Source organism: Elephantulus edwardii, unplaced genomic scaffold (genome assembly GCF_000299155.1).
Source record: "Elephantulus edwardii isolate Elephantulus edwardi_28Jun2011 unplaced genomic scaffold, EleEdw1.0 scaffold00088, whole genome shotgun sequence".
In the NCBI taxonomy this organism is placed as follows: Eukaryota; Metazoa; Chordata; class Mammalia; order Macroscelidea; family Macroscelididae; genus Elephantulus; species Elephantulus edwardii.
The window spans coordinates 5,451,756-5,474,134 of record NW_006399838.1 but is presented as its reverse complement, the minus strand read 5'-3'; the positions used below and the strand labels follow the sequence as shown (position 1 = coordinate 5,474,134).

The following is a 22,379-nucleotide window of genomic DNA, read 5'->3' as shown; positions in this document are numbered from 1 at the left end:
GAAGACTGCAGTCCTGCAGCAAGCGCTTCAGTCCTCAGTCTCAGCAAGTTGTGGCATGCCACTCTTCGAGGTCATTCTTCCTTCCTTGTGTACTTCATTCATTCATTCCTTACATACTTCGGCCTTGTAATAATGTTTTGAAATCTCATCCATAATAGATTCTCACTGTTAGAAATCAGCTGGTATTTTTTACTGAGAAAGGCATTTTCTTGCTGTATGAGCCAGGCCTTTTACTGATGGGCCTTGACAATACATTTCTGAACATGTAGAACAAGTATGTCGCTAGCAAATGGTGACGTGCTCTTTAGATCATGTGATGATGATTGGCTTCTCTGTATTTTATGTGGAAAGATGTCAGCCTTCGGTAGACATGAAGTCTCAGTTAACTTGTTGCCGCAAATGATGGCAACATGTGTTTCTAAGCACGGTCGTCAATGTAAAAGTGTGCGGCAACATGTTAACTTTAGCAGTAAGAATTCTTATTATTAAAGTATTACAAACACTGATGGCTGGGAGTCTGCAGTGGCACCTGAGGTACTTGACCTTGAACTTTGTGGCCTAGAGGCTGCCTATGAGTATCAGCAGCCCAACCTGGTTTCTGTGAGATCAGACATGACTGTTACTCTCCAACCTTTTCATTCATTCTGGCGCCAACAGTCCCTACCGTGATACTCTCTGTTTTTATACTGGGCTTGGTAATTGCAGTCGTCACACAGAACTCAGAGATCTTACCATCATGGAGCTTATTAGGGAAGGAATACTTCACAGTTCAGGATCAGAAACAACTTAAGATCCAGTTTTTTGAAAAGTGAACTGCTTCTCAGCCTGCCTGCAGGTAGTCCTTGACCTCAGGGCCTTGGCGTCTGCCCTCTTTTCTCAGGCAAGTTAAATGTTTCTTTGTGCTCTGCTGGTTGAAGTGCCCCAAAGCAGCCCACTCCCCAAGCAGGCCTAGACCCAGAGGCAGTTGCTTCTAGCTTTGCAAACAACCTAATTCCCTGGCAAGTGGCCAGAGGCCTCTCCCTCCTCTAGTGAACGTCTCACCCCAACAAGGCTTTCTGTTTCGGTGCCCCTTGGGCCAGGAAGCCTGCTGGTCTGCCTTGAGGACATTCTGCTTGTTAAAGTGGAGGATCAGTGAAAGAGAGGAAGACCATCAGCCTTGACCTTGACAGTGGCTGCAGCAGTAGACTTAAGCATGGTGGGGAGGGCATCGCTGGAAAAGGACCAGGTGGTATTTTCTTTAGCTCCCAGGGTGAAGTCAGGAACGACCTGGCAGTACCTACCAGCAGCCCCACTAGAGTGCCATGTATTTTATCTACATGCCTGGCAAACTGTCCAGTTCCCAGGGGTGAGCGACAGACATAGCCTTAGCCAGTTACCTGGCGAGAGTCACACGCACTGACTAGAAGGGCCATACTGTTAATACAGCGCAGTCACTACCTTAATGGACCAACTGGAAAAATCCAAACCATAATGCAGGAGACCTTCTAGGGCGTTTTACAGACTGTCAGTTTTAACTTTCTTCCACAGAGCGGCTTATGTACCTGTTTGGTTTCCAGTGAGCCCTGATGGTGCTTTGGCTAAAGCATTGAGCTGTCAGGGATTTGAACTTCCAGGTGCCTCCTGGAAGCATCTTTACGTAAATCTGTAAAGATTTATGGCCTTAAGAAAAAAGCTCTGAGACAGTTGTATTCTGGACTCCTGGGTTTCTCTGAGTTAGAAGTGAGTCTGTGACAATGTTTCTTGTTGTTTTTTTTTTTTTAGTTTTTGAAAATACATTTTTGATTGGTTCATGGAAACAAAAAGTTAAACGCAGATCACCTGCATTATTCTTTTTGGTTTCTGTAGCATTTCTGAGATAGTCTAGGAGTCTAGTAAAACACTGCCTTGTAGGTCCTGAAGAAGTTTAGCTTGAGAGCCATCCTCTCAGGTGCCATCCTTCCAGGTGACAGCTGATGGGAACCTGTGGCTCTTTGTTCCTGACCATTATACTTTGACACTTTGTTCGTTCCCCCCTCCCCCTTTTCTTTCTCTTGTCATCTGAAACTCATTTGTGTATTGTTCTGCTAACTCACATCTTGATTTAATGGGAGGAGATTTGGGTCACCGGCCCACGGAGTGAGGACCGGGACATTTTGTTACTAATTTGAAGGCCAGGTTCACAGACTTCCTAACCTCGCTGCCAGCTGTGATTAGTGCTTTGGTTTTCTTCTTTTTAAAGAAATGTAAGAAAGTCTCCCTGAAACATAATTGCCTTCACTGGCCTTTGCACAGATAGATCTGACGTTTTCTCCTGAGAGGTGTTAATGTTTATTTTTTTCCTATTTTTTTTTTGTAGTTTTTAGTTTTTCATGAAATTAGCTAGTGTTCTTAGTATACGCTGGGATCAAAATACCATGTGAAAGTGGGAAACCTTTTTAGACTTGGAGTTGGGGCCAGGAGGGAGCAAAGTAAGGAAAAAGTAATAAGTTAATTGCCTCAAGAAATGTAAAAACTGAAGACCTTTTGTAATACTCTTTTAAAAGTAAAGTTTCCCCTGAAAGGTTTGGGGGCATATTTGAATGGAATAAAATGTCTCACGAACAGTGAAGATCTGTTCATTTGTGGCTCTAGTACCTCCCTCCCCCGCGCCCTGTCTTTAGCCCTGAAGGTCTTACTAGTTGCACTTGGCCTTGCTAGCAAGTGACCAAGGACGTGCTTTCTGAGGAGAGAGGGAGGTTAACCACGAGTGCTCCCTGTCAGTCAAAAGACCAGGAGGGGCTGGGTCTCATGTTAGCCTGTGCGGCTGGGGGAGAGGAGGGCTTGTGCTTGTTACCAAATGCTTTGAAATGAAAGTGTGGCTTAGAACAGAGTAAAGAATAGGATAGAAAGCTCCGCTCTGTGTGAAGAAGAGAGGTTAGTGGATTAAAAAAAAATAAATAAATTGCTTTCTAATCTCCAGCTCTGATTTCCAGTGTTTATTCTGATTGGTTTCGCAGCATATGTGTTCCGTGCGGAGCAGCGTGAATCCAGTGCCTTTGTGAAGAGTGCAGTGGTCTAAGGAGATAGACTCGTTATAAGATTTTATATCATTTGTGTTTGGAGGGCTGGGGTGGGGGTGTGGGTGCCGTGTGGGTGTGGTGGTGGTTGTGTACTGTTCACACCGCTCACAGCTGACCCTCCAGGACGTTTTCAGAGAGTTCAGCGCACAGGAGGAGATTACCCACCTTTACGCAGAGCAGCTGGTGTCTTGAAAGCTTGTGCCTTTGGGTTGGCAGTGTAACTCCTTACCGCTGAGCGTCCGGAGCTCCCTGGGTGTGATACGGCCTTGAACGAAACACATGAATTGCGAGGTGAATTTGGCCAGTATATAGATAAGGGAAGGGAGAACAAGGACTAAGAAAATGAATGTTTTCTTAGGGTAATGTCTCCTGAGACTCTCTAATTGAAATGTAAATCAATTACATCTCCATCAGAGCTTGCGCAAGTGATCTAGTCCCTCACAGCTCGGGGTCTTCCAGTGACTGAGGAAAACGGTGCAGTGCACGGGCAGCTTTTGAGACCCTCAGCAACCCCTGTCTTCTGTGGGTTAACATCCTCTGGGGTCGACAAGGAAACAGCAAATTCAGGACTTGCTCATGAGGTTTTAGGAATGTAGTTACCAGAACTGCTTGATGAAAAAGCGAGAAAAAAAGAGGGAAAAGAAAAGAGAAATTAAAAAAAAAAATCACATGAAATTGAGCAGAAGAGCTCAGATGGTGATGAATATCTGAGCATGTGCATCCCAAGTGCTCTGTTGTTAGTCGTCTGTGACGTACAGTGACCCTGGGAACAGCAGAGCTGAACCCTGTCCTGGCCTGTGCCATCTTACACACCCTGACACACCAGAGTCCTTTGCTATCATCACCGTGTCGGTCCACCTGGTTGAGAGTCTTCTTCACGGGCCCTCCACCTCTCTGAGCATGCAAGGAATAGCCCCTCCTAGCAACATGCCCAAAGTACGAGAGAGAGGAAATTTGATCTTCTTTGCCTCCAGGGAACACTCTGGCATCACCTTCTCCAGGAAGCACCTGGTTGTTCTTTTGGCCGTCTGTCCATGGTATGGTCAGCGCTCATGGAGGAGAGTGCTGAATAAAATCCAAACACTTCAGCAAACAAAAAATCAAGCCACGGCTGTAGAGTTGATTCCTCCTCACGTTGACCCTCCACTGGGTGTTTTTTAGGCTGTAGGTCTTAATGGGAGGAGAATGGTCTTTCTTTTACAGAGTGGCTGGTGGATTTGAACCACCAGCCTTTCAGCTTGCAGCACTACATGTAACCAACTAAACACAATTTGTTGCTTATAACAATCTAAATAATTAAGAAAAGATGAAAATGTAGCCAGTTCTTTGATGAAGTAAAATACAAGACACCTTTGTTTAGAGATGATTATTAGATATATTTAGATCTTTAAAAAGGAAGTGGTCCTTGAAGTTAACCACATGGCTCTTAACCCTTCTGCATTCATTGTTAGATCTTTTTATTCTGAGACAGTTTTGCCGATTCTCCTTCCACATCACATTCGCGGGTCTCCGCAAAGCACGCAGGATGAGCTGCACCTGCTAAGTTGAACACACACGTACTTTTTTGTCTGGGTTAGAATCAAAACAGAAGAGACAGACCTAAGGGGAGCTGTCATTGTTGAGTGATTGATGACTACTGTCCACTTAACCTGCTCTTGCTGTTGGTGGTTTTGGGTTGTGTGTTTTCTCAGTTTATAACCTGTGTATTTGACTTTCCATTTGGAGTTAGAAAAGCCACTGCTTTTCCTACTCCCTCCCCTCCCACCCTCAACACTTGGGGTGCACCCAAAAATGTCCTAGTGTGGACAAACAGGGTTTAAACACACCAGCTCCTATACAGGAGAAAGATGGGCAATGGCCTGTGCCATTTCCTGCCCCCGAAGAGTCCCTGGAGGGTCGGCATTGGGTAGATTTGGACTTGGTGGTGTACAGCACACCCAGCGGCAGCAGTGGACCTGTGGTTCTGTGTTTTCTCTTTTTGTCTTTCGTACTTCAGCAGCTTCCCGCTTCCTGCCTCTTCCACGGCAGTCCATTATCACCAACCTGGTTTTGTTCTGTAATAACTCCAGAGGACAGCTTGGCAGGCTGTTGTCTTATTGAATAGACTTCTCCTTATCTGTTTCAACCATACCAAACGCTGCTAGCCTCACAGTCCTGGCTCTGCTTAAGGCCTCTTTGTTGAACACAGCCACTGTGTTAGTCCGTCTTCCTGAAGGTCTTCTCCGGTTTGCACTCCTCCTCTACCTTCCCGGCACCGGTCTAGCCCAGGATGGATCCCTCATATTCTGGTTGGACTTTCTCCAGGACAAGTGTATTCTGTGGCATAGTCAGTATTCTTTGTCAGGAGTCAAAGACATCAAATCCTCCTTATTTCATCATCCAGCTTCCCGTGCCTGTGAGGACTGAAAAGATCCTGGCTTGGATCAGACATCCTCGCCCTCAAAGGGACATATTTGTGTTTTGACACTTTAGAGAAGTCATTTGCAGCAGGTTGGTCCAAATTCAGTATTTACGTTAGATTTCTGGGCTGCGGCTTCCTTACTCGGTGATAGTGGTTCTAAGGTCTTGATGGAATGAGAATGAGTTCGATGGCAGTGGTTCTGGATGTGAGGTTTGTTGTCTAGTGTGATGCCGGCTGAAGGCTGTCTTACCTCCTGTCACTGTTAGTGATGTTGGTATTAGACATTCTGTTAGTGGGGACAATAGCAAGAATGCTTGTATTTAGAGCATCATTTCTTTTCTCCTTCCCACCTTAAGAAATAATTCATCAGAACAAAATAGCATTGTTGACTGATAGGAGGTCTAGACACCAGTATTGAAAAATGTGTTTACTTGGTCTGGACTGCAGGAGCATAAAGGCAGCTCCTGGCTCAAGAATTGCATCCTAACAAGGCTGCACTGGGGAGCTGTGGTGGCGCAGTGGTAAGAAGGTGCACTGCAGTGGCCAGATCTGCAGCACAAGCCCATTAACTCCTCCTCGGCAGAAGCATGGCTGTCTCCACTCAGCTGTGGGTTGTTCTGACTTGATAGCAGTCACCACCACCACGACCACCACCACAACCCTTTGTTCTAGGAAAATGCAGGATGACATAGTCTATAAGCGAGTTAGGCTGTAAATCCCAACTGCACGTCTCCAGCGGTTCGAATCCCCAGTGTCTCCTTGGGAGAATGAGAGGTCGTCTTGTGCGGTTGGGATTTACAGCCTCAGAAACCCAGTGGAGTGTGTCACTGTAACCAATGGGACAACGTTGAGTTTGAGTTTTGAGCCCTCTGCTTCGGCAGCTGGTGGCACGACTTGATGAATTAGGGCCCGGTGCGAAGACTTAGAGGCAGGAAGAACTTGGGGGAAGAGCCCTGCGCTGGGAATAGTCTTTCTCTTTGAGAGAAAAAAAAAAAAAGAGAGAGCAGGTCCCATCCTCATCTTTGTTTATGAGTTGACCTTGACTCTCAGATGTGGGAGGCCGTTTTGGTGTTCACCTCTTGAGCAGAAAAGAGAGCCGTCATGTACACCACCAGCATCGATGGCAGACGCCTTGGATTTCTCCTTGGGGAGCTGTTGGGAGAAGGTGAATGGAGACTGGGCTGCTGCTGCAGTTCCACATGCTTGTCTCCAGTCCCCTACTGGAAAGTCTTGTGTTCTTTCTCCAACCTGTGCTTTAGAAGAGGCGACCAGTAAAACGCTGAACTTCAGGACTGTCTGTGTAATGTCATCCCTCGAGGGGAAAGGGAGCCTTCTTTCCTCACAGCAGTTAGGATGACGTGTACTACGAATAAAATGGAAATGACTGTCAGACTCTCCATCCTTTGACCTTCCCCAAGTCAGTGACATCACGATGGTGTCAGTAGGATTATCTGTGAATTTTACTATGGAGGCATCTGCTTTCTTCATCTGAATAAACGATTGGATTTGGGTTATGCGCTTTTATTCGCCTAGGAACTGAGTAATTGCCTCATAAAACAGCTTGATGGTACTATTAACACTGAATTATAAGACCTCTTATTGTAAAATGTACTTCCCTGCTTGAGACAAGACTTCCTTGTTTGGTGCTTAAAAGAATTAGCTTCTCCAAATGGTTTTATTAATGAAGTGTACTATTTTGCCTCCTAAAAATAGAACAAAAGAAAGTTTATAATCTCTTGGGTGGGCTTTATGCATCACTTGATAATTTCAGGCAAGGATTTTTGTGGCTTTTTTTTTTAAGGAGAAAATGGTGTACACTTAATGTTCAGATGATGATGTTTGTGAATATTTATGTTGCATCTGTGTAAGATAAATTTGAGGCTTTGAGACAATCATTAAAGGATTTGTCCCACTGTTTTGCCTGAGTTGGTTATAATTCATCAAGTAATAAAGGGTGCATTGACCAAATGCACTTTTCCCCCCCAACTTTGTTTTGAATGGTAAGAATTTCAGCCGTGAATTATATGAGTTTGTTTCTACAACTGTTTGAAACAATGTGTGTATGTATATGTATCCGTGTGTGTATATCCTTCTTTATATGAGCTGCTAACTTTTGTGTCATACACCTTAGGCATAATTGAAGGCTATGTAAATAGTTCTTAAAGAACAAATTATAGTTCTAAGTTGGTAATTTTCTGTTATTTTCCTGCTGTTATGTTGAAAAGTTAAATGCTTATGACAGGAACTGTTTCAGAATGAAACTGGCTTTGGCATTGTTTTGAATATGTGTGTGTCATTCTGTGCAAACAAGAATGGAATCTGCATTATAGTCTTACTCTGCACAAAGTGCCGTGCTTACTGCCTGGGACCCCAGAAAGATCAAGATATGTAGAGATGATAGAGATGTCAGTATGTGACAAGTTATTTATGAAATATTTAAGTGTGAATGGGAAGAAGATAATTAGAATAATTACCAAATTAATAGAAGAGTCAGAAAGGGCAACATGTGTGGCATCTCATTAACCCTTCTTTGTATACTTGAGTTAACTGTGACTATTATTTTGAACCTAATGAGGGAAGAAAACCATACTTGTGAGTAATAATTGCAGATCGTTGCCACTACTCACCAGCCAGTCTGTCATGCTATGATACCTTGCTTGCAGCTCTGGTGGTGCAGCCTTTGTAACCTGTATTTCAAATTCCATTAGGATCAGCAATGGAGGGCAGTTTTCATGAAGTTTCTAGACTTTGAGTAGGAAGACGTACCCAGTTATTCTGAAATTGGGGGCCAGTGAAAGCAGGATAAGTAGTGACAGGGCATTTTCTGATGTGATGGTAGAGGCTAGGTCCTTTGGGTTGGAAGTGTTTAAAAAATACAACTGGGGAAGGAATAGCCATAGGCCATTGGCTGGTATAGTGGTGGAGGCTGGGCCCTTCAGATCGGGAGGACTTGGAGAGAGCTGCTTCTCAAAATCCGGTTGATCTTAATGATGTAGATGGAATAGAACTTTCAGGACCTTCATTTGCTGATGTAGCCTGATGCCAAATGGGAAGACACCTTCAAACATTCGTGAAAATAATGACTCAGAAGGTGTGAATTACAAATCCAGGAAAATTGCGCATTTAAAAAATGAAATGGAGTGCTTGGAAGTGAGTATCTTGTGCCTTTGTGAGATGAAATGGACTGGCATTGGCCATTGAACAGTCCTATGGCCTACTATGCTGGGAATGACAAATTGAAGAACAATCATGTCATAGTCATCATCAAAAAAAGAACATTTCAAGGTCTGTCCTAGAATAATGCTGTCTGGATAATATTCTTATGCCTGTAGGGACCACCATTGTTTATACACCAACCAGCAATGCCAAAGATGAAGGTACTGGAGAATTTACCAAATTTCTGCAATCTGAAGTTGTCAGACACACATCAGGATGCGTTGATCGTCACTGGTGATTGGAATGTGAAAGCTGGAAATAAATCACTGGTGTTGGGAGTGACGCCCTTAGTGGTGAAGACTACAGGGAGATTGCTTAATAGAGTTTGACCATTAATGACCTTGTAAATCCTAATAAAGCCTTGTAAATTCCTTTTTCCAACAATATGAACTTTGATCATAGATGATTATCTTTCATCACCAATTAAATTCACAGGAATCAATTACATCTACATCAGTGGAAAGAGACAGTGGGAAAGCTCTATGATCAGTAGACCCATTGCCTGCCCATAGCGAGTTCAAGTTGAAGCTGATGAAAATTAAAGTAGCAGGAACCAGAATGACCTTGAAGATACTCCATTTGAATTTGGAGACCATCTGAAGAATAGAGTTGGCGTGTTGAACACTGAGGTTTGAAGTCCAGATGAGTGGTAGAGTGGCATTGAGGACATCTTACATGAAGAAAATGACAAATCAGAAGACAGGAAAGGAAACAAAAATCCTCACAACTGGACCAATAAGTAGCATCATGATAAATAGAAAAGAATGAAGTTAAAAATGATATTTTACCTGTATCCACAGTCTGCACCCATTTACAATTTACCACTATATACACAGTCAGGAAATCAAACATTGTATTGCATTGGACACATCTGCTACAAAGAAACTCAGTAAAATGTTCAAAAGCAAAGATGTTACTTTTGAGGACTTGCATGTGCCTGTCCCAAACAATGATATTTTCAAATACTTCTGGGCAATGTCTAAGGAGAGCAGAAGAAGAATTGATGCCTTTGAGTTGTGGTGCTAGAGAAGAGAGTTGAACATACTATGGACAAGTTTGTCCTGGAGAGGGTGAAACCAGGCAACTTCTTGGAGGCAGGGATTTTGAAGCTCTGTCTCACATACTTTGGATATGTTGCAAGGAGGGATCAGTCTTGGAGAAAGATATCATGCTTGGAAGGGTGAAGGGACAGTGCAAGATAGGAAGATCCTGGGTGAGATGGATTGACAAAGTGACTGGGGAAAGGGGGTTGGTATGTTGGAGACAGTGAGATAGGCTCAGGACAGGGCAGAGTTCAGAGCTGTTGTACATAGTGTTGCCATGAGTCACAGGTGACTCAACAGCACATAACAACAACAGAGGCATGTATATGTATCTTTTCAGTCTCCTCTTCCAACATATCAAACTGGAGAATTACAGATTAAGAAATTTATGATGTTGATGAAGAATAATAAGTATACCCTAAACTACCAAAAGAGTGAACCCAACTCTTCCGGAAGAAGTACAATCAGAAAGCTCCTTAAAAACACAGATGATGTGGCTTCATCTTCTTGTACTTTAGACCTATTATCAGGAGAAACCAGGCTGTGTGCTGTAGACTGTGTCTGCAAATTGAAGGGTCAGTGAAATAGAATTTTAAGACTCAAGGAGAGGGATTGACAGTGTGGTCACAGTAGTGGGCTCAGGCAGAGAGATGGATGTTAAGAAACCAGAGGATAAAGTGATGTTTTGTTCTGTTGTATGTAGGGTTGCTGTGCGCGTTGAGAGTACCTATCGACAGCAATTATAGGTTATTGTGTTTTTGTTAGATAGAAAAAAGAGCACGAGGGTGAGGGAGAGAAAGAAATCAGTCCCAGGAAATGAACAGGCCTTTATTGCGCAATCTGAGAGGGACGCCAAGTGACTTGGCCACACACCATGTGGAGAGGATAGACCTGGCACACAGGCAATTTGGGGGGTGTTTCCTTCTTATAGGGGTCCTGGGGAGGACTAAGATGGTATTTCTTGGAATTTGGGGTGTTAATTAAGTTAGGTTTGGGCTATTTTAATCAGGCTCAGACACTTATCAGGATCCATTGTCTGGTCTGGTCTTTGATATGACCAGGTTAGGTGTTATCAGGTTTCTCTGGAAGTGATAAAGCCTGTGGGGGTGGGGGGGTGGGGGGGCTAACTGCCATATTCTTCCTCTAGTTTTGACTTATTTTCTCTCTTGATTATAATGACTTTAAATATTACAGCATATTTTTGTTTGGCCATTTTACCCTTTCATAATGTAATCTCATTTTATCCTCAGAAAGACCCCTGCAGTCAGGTAATTGGCATTGCTCAAATCCAAACCAGTTGCCTTTGATTCTGTCCCGGCTCGTGGGGACCCTATGTGTATCGGAGTAGAACTGGGCCCCATAGGACTTTTAAGGGTCAGCTTTTGAGAGGCAGGTGTCTGGTCTTTGTCCTCAGGTGCCTGGGATGGATTGCTTTAAGTAACAGAACATGTTAACTGTACGACCACATGTATATTAACTTTGTATCTATTGACAAACCTGAGCTGTGACAGGTTCTGTGGCCTGGGCTGCTTGGAGACTCATGTCTTTGGTTGCTTTGTTCAGATGCTGTCCATGCCTTTGCTATACTCCCCTGGGGCTTGATACAGTGATACGTTTTGATTACAGTGATTAGAATATTGGTTGATCTCATGACAGAACAGTTAGATTTGTTGAGACGTGATTGTTGTGATGTTCTTTCTCTTGCAGGAAGCCGGTTGGGGGAAGTTCTCCATGAATGTACGTCACAATGATGATGACAGACCAAATCCCTCTGGAGCTGCCGCCGTTGCTGAATGGAGAGGTGGCCATGATGCCTCACTTGGTGAATGGAGATGCGGCACAGCAGGTGAGTGTCCACAAAACAAAATTAACAGGGAGCCCTGGTGGCAAGAAACTGCCCTGCAATCCCAGAGGCTCGCAGTTCAAATCCATCAGATGCTTTGCTGGGGAAGGAGGGACAATCTCCTGTACCAGGCAGATCTGATTTGACAGGACACACACACACACACACACACACACACACACACACTCTCTCTCTCTCTCTCTCTCTCTCTAAAATAAAAATAAAATATTAGAAAAAGAACCCCAAAATTTGAGTCAGAATATTTAATCAGGGTGAGTTGATTTAATAAGTGACTTGGTAATTATTGTGAGATTCACAGATCTGTCCTTTTCAGCCTTCATATTATAGACATAAGTATTTAATTTATTTTTAACATGATTGTGATGATACTGTGTGTGTTTTTTCCCAAATGATAAACCTTACCCATTTAATTAATACTCTTGAAGCATATAAAAGTCTATCTAGTGTTTTTGAAAAGAGTCTTTTAGAACTATATCGAAATCTTTTGAATAAAACAATTCTGTATTCAAGCTCTATATTATATCTGCAGAGTTTCTTGGTTGGCCGGGCAGGGGGCTCAGTGGGTCCAGTTTTGATCCCACCCAGGGCATTCTGGGTGAACGAGATGTGAGACGTAGTATGAGTGGATTCACTCACATGAATGCATTTACTCTGGCTCCGGGAGCAGCCTCTCTGAGTTCAGAACAGACTGCTCATCCCTGTTTAGTTCTTTAACATCACAGAAGAGAGAAGTTATTTCAGAACTCATGCAGAAAAATGCAAAGTGAAACAGAAGTTCTTAGACGCTGAAATGTATTAGCCTTTTACATAGACCATAGAAAATGGGTTCACTCAGTCTTGTGCTTAATACACAGGACTTTATTTTAGTGCGGTTCTTTAGAAGGATAAGATGAAAGGCATTTTCTGAAAGGTAGATTTGGGGAACAATTCCTTGAAAAAATATTTACCCACAGTATATAAACGATTCAAATGCGCTTCCTAGTCATTTGTTTGACGTCACGGTTCTTGCCTCCCCCCCTCCCATGGTATAATAGCTCTCTGTCCGTCACGGCACGTTAATATGTCCTCTGATACCTCTGTCGGATCTCCCCTCACTATTTAATAATGTACTCATACGATTTTCTCTGGCATTGGACTGTGAAATTATTAAGAACAAAGAACTTCTAATAGATGTTGCAGAGTGCTTGCCAGTTAGGTCAATTTCATTCTCTTTCCTTGCTGATGTAGGTCTTTCCTGTCCCGTCCTCTCTCAGGATTATTGCTACCAAGCCAAAGGTGGGTGACTCTACTCCGCGGCCCTCAGGCCTGTTTTTAATTGTTTTCGGTCAAACATTCTTCCAGGTATAGCCCTGGTCTGTCCACTTGCCATCAGAGGTAACTCGTGGTTGCTGTGAGGCTGAACACAGTGGCACTGATGTGTCAAATGTGATAATGGTTTCCCATGGTGGACAGTGTTTGGTGGCGCTCCCGGATTAAAACAAGCTTGGAAGCAGGAGTGGCATCCACTTCTGAAATAGCTTGCCTCTGGAAACCCTATTAATCTGGAGAAAGGACGAAAGTTATACAAGTCTTTCGTTCATAGGGTCGCTATGAGTCACTTACCACTCGATGGCACTTAACAACAACAATAGAATCTTTCAGCTGAATCACATCACTGTACCTCCTGCTTTTGCAACCAAACCACATTTTTTCACTCCCCTCCACTCCCCTCACTAGTTATCACTGCACATCTTTGCTGCCTTCATAACAGGACTTCCCTAAGTAGGACTTTTCACTCTTGGCTTTATTTAGACACTAGGCAGTAGACCGTTATTCTTACCCTCACTTCTCTTCAACCCCAGTGTTGACATCTGTCTTCATAGGTCTTAGTCTCTCGTCAAGCCCTGTTTGCATTCTCTGAGGAACTTTCATTGGATGCCCGCATTGCCACATCCACAGTGTTGGTGCTGCAGCTCCCAGGTTTAATGCCGCCGTCACCCGCCTCATAGCTCTGTCCCTCTCATTGTTCTCTGCATCTCATCTCGCTGCACCAGAGAGCAGTTTCCACACAACAGCCTCCGTGATGTTTTAAGAACATGCACTGTATCACATCTCTTCACTACTTACCCTTTTTTCCTAGAGCCTGGGAGAAAATGCAAGTACGGGGCCTCGGCCTGTCAGCCCGCCGCCGGCTGTGCGCACCCCGCCGCCGGCTGTGCGCACCCCGCCGCCGGCTCTGCGACCCCTGTCCTTCGTCAGCCTTTGATGCTCTCTGCCTGCTGTGCTTGGGCCGTGCATGGGAAGACCTCAGAGTGCTGTGAACACTTGCAAAGTGCAGTATCTGCTTTTCTTTCTTTTTTAACCCATGAAAAGGACACAAAAAGGCAAGCTATTAAAAAAGCAGCTCAGGTCTCTTAAGTATTGTGACTTGTCCACAAGGAGATCCACGGCCACCGTTACATTTTGTTGGGCATCATTTTTGTTCTTGAACACTCCCGCCCTCATTTCTAGAATTTGATTTCCCCAGAATGGACCTTTTAGAGTTTATGAGAACCTTCAGTTACAGTAGCTTACAATTTTCTCTTCAGAAGTAAATTTCTTTTGCACCCGGAATGAACAGAAATTGCAGACTCAGGACTTCCTCTGAAGGCAGTGCGGCCACTTCCCTCCTCTGTCCACATCCGTGCAGTGCAGATTCTGCCTAATAGTTTTGATGGATAAAATAAATGGTTTAGTTTAATCTGAGAAGCTTTCTATCTACAAATGGGAGTAATCTAATTTATCTGTTGTGTAAACAGTTCTATAACAAGATTTCTCCAAATGGAGTATACTTATTCTAGAAACTTACCTTGGAAAGGAAGTATTTCCAGTTTGTTCTTTGGAGGAACAAGTATGTTTTAATTGTACTAGAAATAGTAGCATTTATGGATTATGTAGATTGTTGATGTTGTTGTTAGGTTTTGTTAGGTGTAGTCAGGTGACTCATAGCGACCCTGTGAATGAAAGATCTGGACACTTGTGTAACTTTCATCGTTTCTCCACGTTCATGGGGTTTCTGGAGGCAAGCTATTTGGGAAGTAGATGCCACTCCTGCTTCCAAGCTTGTTTTAATTAGGGAGCTCCACCAAACACTGTCCGCCATGGGTGACCATCATCGCATTTGACACATGAGTGTCACAGTGTTTAGCATCACAGCAACCACGAGTTACCTCTGTACAGCAAGTGGACAGACCAGGGTTATACCACTTAGAAGAATGCTTGACCAAAAAGAATCAAAACCAGGCCTGAGGACTGCATACTAGAATCACCCACCTTTGGCTTGATAGCATCACTTTCTGTCCACAGACCAACTGAGCTCTCTCTATATTGATGTACCCCAAATTTCACTTAATTTGACACAGTCGTTCAGTGGACAAAATGTGTTTGTACTAGAATCAGCCCTAAGATTGGTCCTCACTTGATGGTTCCTCTGAGTCCCTGAGGCTGAGCCACGGCAACCGTGACTGCCGGTTCCTCCTCTTTCTGCCTTCAAGGGTCCTCGTCGTGTATCCTTTTTCCTTTTTCCATGTCTCTTCTCTGCTTTCCTTTTGGTCCTGACTTGTGGCCATGGCCTCATTCAGAGTAGCGGAGTCAAGATGTGTGGGTGGGACCTGGGCTGAGGCGTGCGGGGAGATAGCTGGAGTGAGACAAACCAGAAGTGGTGGAGAAGTACCGAGAATGGTGGGGCGAGGAGAGGGACGGAGGGCCACTCAGATGGACAAGGACCACAAGTGAACCCCTGAGACAGGACCCAGGACCCGAGGGCAGCTTGCCAAGGGCACCTGTTGGTATTCACTGCTTCCTGACTAGAACCCTCGTGGATGTGATGCCCACGTATGTGTGTGTTAGTCTGGACACCAGGGAAAAGCAAGAGGAAAGCATCTACCCTGGGCGTTTGTGGCGAGCGGTGGTGATTCTGGGCTGGGATTCTTGCCTTCTGTGTGAACTCCAGTCTCCCTCCCTTGGCCAATACACCTCTTGTGTCGGCAGCATCCCACTGTCAGTGGGGCTGTGTTGTTTTGGTTTTTTCTTTTTTTTTTTTTTTGTGGATCTACATCGGTTTCAGTGGTGCTTCTGGACTCAGTTGAGCTAAGGAAAGGTCTGGCAATCTCCTTGCAAAAGCTAGTCAGTGGAAACAGAATAGAATCTCAGTGGTTAGATCCACAACTGATTTAGGAATGGTGCAGGACTGGGCAGCCTTTGAACACTAGCCACTGGGAAACACAGGGACCAAGCCAGTTGCAGTCATTGGAGACATTAGGAACAGGTGCTCACAAATCCCTTTTGGAAGTACTAGGCTGACTAGAGATCGCTGTTGTAGGCTATGGGGCCCTTGGGGGAGATATTTTAAAGTCGATGGCCCCTCTGAGAGCCACCTTTCCAATTATACCACTGTGAGGAGACGCCCACAGCCCCGGGCTCTGTCTCTAAGGAGAGTGCACGGTGAAGCTCACCTTGAATGTGTTTACAGCGTCCTAAACACTTTGCAGCTGCACAAGGGACATTCTAAACATATCTGTGTGTGCAAAAGAACCACCAGTGTTATGAGAAAGCTGCCCAATTCCCACAGCCCTCCTCCTGATTTCTGTCCTGATGGTATCTGGATTTAATTAGAAATCCTTCTTGGCAAGGGTTCTCTGCTGTGTCCTGGTTCTCTAAATAAGAGACACTGTTAATTTTCATCATCTAAAGTCACGTTAAGTTTGAAAGCCATGTTCAGGGTTTTTATGTTGTTAGCAGGGAACAGAGAAGAGTGAGAATGATGATTCTTAAAAAACAAACGCCAACATGAGTGAAAAGGTTTTTGCAATATATTTCCAGCCAAGAAGCATGAGCAACAAAAAATATGCAACGGGGCAGATACAACTCAAGGAACAAACAGCTTTATTGATCTATTTTGTAACAGCTTTATTGAGCTGTAATTCACTTGCCACACATTTCCCCCCATTCTCTGTTACAAAGTTATAGCACTGGAGAATGGAAAGTTTATTTCCCTTAATAAGCCATACTGTTCTTGAGTTTCAAAAATTAGATTTGACCTGAGTCTTTTTCTGTGACTCTATAAATTATAGTGAATGCCCTTCAGTCATTTATAAATTGAATCCCATGTTGACATTTTTCTAACCCCGTGGTATATTAGCTGTCTTTGTTAGGAACTCTTAGCACATTTTAGAGACTTGAAAATGTCACAGTTAGTTTTGAGTACACATGAGTAAACACTAGCCCTGTTTTGGATGTTTCCTATTGGGTTAGTCTTTTAGTAATCTGAAGAAGTGCAGCAGCCATTAATTAAACAGGGAGGCTACTTGGCCCAGGACAGACGTGTTAATACAGAGTGGCAGGGTTGACTGATTGGTTCATCTAACCAGTGACACTCGGAAATTAGTTCATCTAACCAGTGACACTCGAAAATTCACGCGGACAGTTCGTCACCTTACATTTATTCTCACGCGCGTGGTGGGGACTGTGTGAGATGAGATGCCTCACCATTTTTGTTGACATTTAGCATAGAGGGCACTGAGTTCACGTGTGTAGATTACTTTTATCCCCCTTGTGTGTTTGTTTCTTTTTGTCACCACATTCTTCTCTCTCGAGTTTTGTCCCTCCCCAGTAAGCGTTCCAAGTATTAATTGCTCATGGATGTTCTAGAAGTCTTTTCTTGAGGAAGAAAGTCTCCTTAAATGTCTTCTGCTATCTCCATAGCCCGTTAAGAAGCTCACCCCAGAAGTCATGAAGGGGCGGTGGCATCAACCACGTCCTGTCTCCTGATCTTGTCTATTCTGGTTGGTCATCATTTAGCATGTTATTTCATGGATAAGGAGATTTCTCTCCTATTTTGTTTCATCTTTTTGAAAGTCTTGTCTCTCTAGAGGGAATGCACATTTCCAAACAACACAGTAAATAGAACCTTCTCCATTCAGATGGGCTCATCTGGGCGTGTCTTTGACATCACGTGAGCCTCTCCTCCTGATCCAGTGGCCCTTTGTATTGTGGTTGATATTTTCGTCCTCATTTTTTCCCTGATGGCTCGTTCTTGTAATGAGATGCTCAAATCTTCTCACTGTACAAGTTTACTTTTTATATATGCTCGTAGCTGCTGGGTTAAGGAGACCAGGAAGTTTTACATCCATAACCAATTCCTCAGAATTCCAATAGCAAGGAACTTGACAATTGGTAAAACGTAGAAAAACTATGAAACAGTTCTTGGGGGAAAAGGAAGGTTCAGATGAGAATGCGACTGCTAATTAAAAAGAGCATAAACTATTACTATTAAATTATGTTTTCTGAGCTTGTTTTTGGATGTCTGGTGACACTGTGGTTAAGAAAGATTGAGAGTTAAACCCAGTAGCCGGTTTGCAGGAAAAAAGATGAGGTCGTCGGCTCTGGAAATGTTTGTAGCATTGGAACCCCTTTGGGGCAAATTCTCTGTCCTGTGGGGTAACTTCAAGTTGAAATTGACTGAAGGGCAATGAGTTTAAAATTTTTAATTTTTTTAAAACAGTTACTTTTATGATACTACGAATCTGATCAAATGTTAGATTTGGGAGCCCAGGTATGGGGAAACTTCAGTTTGGGGCTTAAATTCTTCAAGATCAAGGTGTAGAAGAAACCTACGTCTGTGCAAACACTGAACTAAAATTATTATTGCTAACTTCCCTCTGCTACTTAGAAAGCCTTCTAGTGTCAAAATATTATCAGCTTCTCTCCTTTGAGATGTAGAAAGGGGTGGGAGGGTAGGATTTGTGACTGAATTAAGGTGTGACTGAATAATTGGTCCCTTCGTTTTACTAAGCATTTATCAAATGTTCCCTCTGCCTGCGCAGCATTAGGTGCTGGTGACACAAAGATGAATAAGACACTGTTCTTGTCCCAAAGGAATGGGCACCCTATGTGGGGAGAGCAGTGTGGTTTATTAAAAAAAAAAGAAAGAAAGAAAGTCTGTATTTACATGTGGAACCACAGGAGGAGTTCTGGAGTCACCGAGCCATTCAGCTCAGTGGGAACAGGGAGGGACTTGACTGGCTAGGGAGCAGGGTAGGTGGCAGGATGACAGAGAAGGCTAGGAAAAATGTGTGCCCGGAGGCAGAGCCTGGGATCCAGCCCAAAGTGGAGTCTAGGGCTATTGGTGTACTGTCTGACTGGTTTTACCGAAAGGGAAAATCCACCACCATCAGCTCTGTAAGGATGGTATCAAACAAGACCTGATCGGAAAGGCACCCCATACGAAAATTGTCTTCTTGTCTTTTACTGTGATCACTTTTCGTGATCAAACCACCTGTTTCGTTGAGCTGATGGGTCCCTTTTCCTCTTCTGCAGCTCACTTTTTGCTCGTCACTCAGAATTGCTGCCTCCACCAAGGTGCAAACCGAGAGGACCCCTCAATCAGAGCCCCTTTCTAGGAGCAACAAACACAGCAGCCCCGGAAGCTCCTAGAGGCCTTCTTTTAACTCTGCCGCAGGGTTTACGTTTCTTCAGGCCTGTGGTCTGAACTCTGAATCCTCTTTCCCTGCGGGCTGCCAGTTCAGCTCACTACAAAGGCTTCCATAAAAGCATAGCCTCTGCAGAATCTTTGTCTCATAAAGGAATATGTCGATGCTATATTATCCAAGGATGTTGTTATGTGAGGCACCCATAATAATTACGACATATGACATATAATTATGACAGCTCTGAACTGTCTGGGTTGAGAGACACTTCAGAATTTAATTAGCCAAAGGCAGTAATAATAAGATACAAGATGTAGCCAACATCCTTCAAATAGTAGGGATGGAGCCACACTGATAAAAAAAGAGTGGATCAAGGAAAAATCCCAGCATGGCCTGGTTACACTGTAGGATAATGGCAATTTTAAACTTTACAGTGCTTTAAAAATTATGATAGTTTTGTACTTATTGCAGTGCTTGACTCTCTCCGATTTCATTTTATTCTTGGGGAGAATGTGGCCTCAGTCATCTTTGTACTGTGCCTGGCTTCTCACAAGACACTCAAGAAAGTCTTTATGAATGGTGAAAGGAGGGAACAGATTTTCTTCCTCAAAACCAAGGCTTGAAACTTGCTACTTGTTGCATTTGTTGTAGCAGAGGTATGTTTTCTTTGACCTTAGTTGACTCAAGTCACTCTTTCTCATCTAGTTGGAACTTATCTGTAGCTGACCCTCCAGCAGGTTTTCAGAGACAGTAAAACTCATGGGAGGAGATTGACCATCTGTGGAGCAGCTGTTGGATTCGAACTGCCTGTTTTTGGAATCGCAGAGCACCTCCTTACCCTCTAGGCCACCAGAGCTCCCTTGATTTTTTTTTTTTAAGAGAGAGAGAGAGCAAGCGCGCACTGCAATTCCTGAGGTGCATAGTTTGAATCCACCAGATGCTCTCTGCTGGAGAAGGAGGGACAATCTCCTCCTGTACCAATCAGATCCAATCTGATGGCACACACACACACACACACACACACACAAATAAAATTTAAAAGGGAAAAAGAGCATTTGATATCAATACTTAAAACCTAGAAGATATACATTAAAAAAAATTCCAATTTTCCCACTGTACCTGCAAACCAAAGGGGGAAAAGCCTCCAAACCCCAAAACAGCATCTGCTAACTGCAGGCTGATCTTCCTACCTCCCCACAGCTCAGCGGCAGGAGTGATGACTGTTCCCTTTAGGTGGGAATGTGACTCTCCACTTCAGTCGCCTTTAACACCTGCCTGGGCTCTGTGACCTCTGAATTTGCAATGCTGATTTGAAACTTTCTACCTTTGAACTTGCATTTTTTCTCATCCATGTTATGCCTTTACACACAGCAAAAATGTGTAGGATTTTAAGGCACTCAGATCATACTGATGAGGTACTTCAAAGTTTTCACGTTTTCTACTTGCCTGTGACTTAGATAATGAGTTGATGTGGGGCTCAGGAGCTCTGAGTGCGCAGGGGGTTTACGTATTTTGCTGTTACTGAAGGCTCAGTGGCTCAGTCTGCTTCCATGAAGACTGGAAAGCCTTTGAAACCCTACGGAGCTCTGTCTTGTAGGACCAGTGAGTTGGAATCAATCCCATGACAGTTACCTAGAGCTTTTGGACTAGGGTTTCGTTGACATCAACGCCCTTGGTCCCAGCAGTCAGGAGATGTTTTGCACAGGAAAGTCTACTGTCAGAGACCTCTCCAGAATATTGAGCGGCCATCGAGGTCAGTTGGAAGGTTAAGGTGAGCCTGATGCAGGCCATAGTCTTTTCAGTCACTTGCTAGTTCATCTGAGAGCTGGTTGATGACTAAGGATGACAGAAGAATTGATGCTTTTGAATTGTCTTGGAAAGGAGCACGGACTATCCTGTGGACTGCCGAAAGAACAAACAGCTATGTCCTGGGGAAATAAGTGCATCCAGGTTGCTCCTTCATGACACGGTTGATGAAGCTTTGTCTCAAATACTTGGACATGTTATGTTGTTGTTGTGTACTGTCAAGTCGTAACTGACCCCACAACTGACCCTACAGCACGTTTTTGGAGACGGTTAATTGCACGGGATGAGATCGCCCATCCTTCTCCCACAGAGTATAGCTGGTGGATTCACACCGTGTGCCTTCGGGATTGCAGCGCAGACTGTGCTTCTTGAAAAGGAGATCAAGCTTGGAAAGGTGGAAGGTCAACAAGAGATCGGAAGACGCTCAGTGAGATAGATTGACACAGTGACTGTGGCCAGAGCTGATGAGGACGGCCCAGGACGGGACACGATTCAGATCTGTTGTTCAGAGCGTTGCAGTGAGTTGTATGCAGCTTAATGGCTCGTCACAACAACAGCGACATTTAGAGGCTGTGCCCACTGGTGTCCAGAAAATCCATTCCTGTTTCTGAGGCTGTTAACTACCCATCTTTATCCTTCTTGGTAGATACCAATCCCTGGCCCTTCTGTTATCAGCACAGCACGTAACAATTTTTTGTGAATGGAGCACTGACGAAGTTTGGGCAGACGCACAGCCTCCACCGTCCATATTCAGTCTCTAGTGTTGCCCTTGCTGGTATCTGCCGTGGTGTTGGAACCAGCTTGCAGCTGACCTTCCCACTGATTTTCGGAGCCTGTCAAGGAAGGGAAGCCCTCCTCTCTCTCCTGTGGATTTAACCCTCCTGGTTTGGGGTCGGCAGCCCAAGTCCTTACCACTGATCACCAGAACTCCCTGCGCGTGTTATAACAAATACTGCTGACTCCTGGTGTATGTCAGATCACACCTTCACCGGAACATTTGCTGTTGGCTGATTGCTGTCACGTCCTGACAGCCTCGTGTGTGAGGTAGACACAAATGAATTGCTCTGTAGCATTTTCAGGATTTTGTGATTTTTTTTTTTAGGAAGTAAGTTGTCAGGAATGCTTTCCAGTGTGCCTCTGAGTGTGTTCAGGTAGCAGTCTTGCATTTAAGTATTTAGAGGGGTGCTTAACCCTATCTGCCACCCGGGGACTCAGTGAAAGAGGAGAAGAAACAAGAAGCCAGGCCCCTAGGTTTTACTCTTTATAGTCTAGATAGAATATGTTATATACAGAGGCAAGATAACAGCATTCCTAGTGCAGAGATACAGGTACTGGGGTTTATAATATTACTTTTATAATGTATAAGAATTATCTGTTCCTTTCATATTTACTGAAATGAAACCTTTTTTTTTAAAAAGAAGGTTTCGAACTGAGAGGAGGGGTAGGTAAGGAGGAAAATGTGCAACAGTGTATGAATGGAAATCCAATCTCAGTAAACTTCCATTAAATTTCTTTTTAAAAGAAGGTTTCTGGTATTACTGAGGTAGATATTTTTAATTAAAATAT

At 43.9% G+C, this 22,379-nt stretch overlaps 1 protein-coding gene across 2 annotated transcripts in view; it reads left to right on the top strand.

Annotated features, from left to right (window-relative positions):
- Positions 1 to 22,379, top strand: part of FNDC3B (fibronectin type III domain containing 3B) — a 406,030-nt gene that overhangs the window by 100,327 nt on the left and 283,324 nt on the right. For both annotated transcript variants that reach the window (XM_006890351.1, XM_006890350.1), the window contains exon 3: positions 11,406 to 11,544. In XM_006890351.1, the coding sequence (XP_006890413.1) occupies positions 11,434 to 11,544 (111 nt within the window). In that variant the 5' untranslated portion in view covers positions 11,406 to 11,433. The remainder of the gene's footprint in view (positions 1 to 11,405; positions 11,545 to 22,379) is intronic.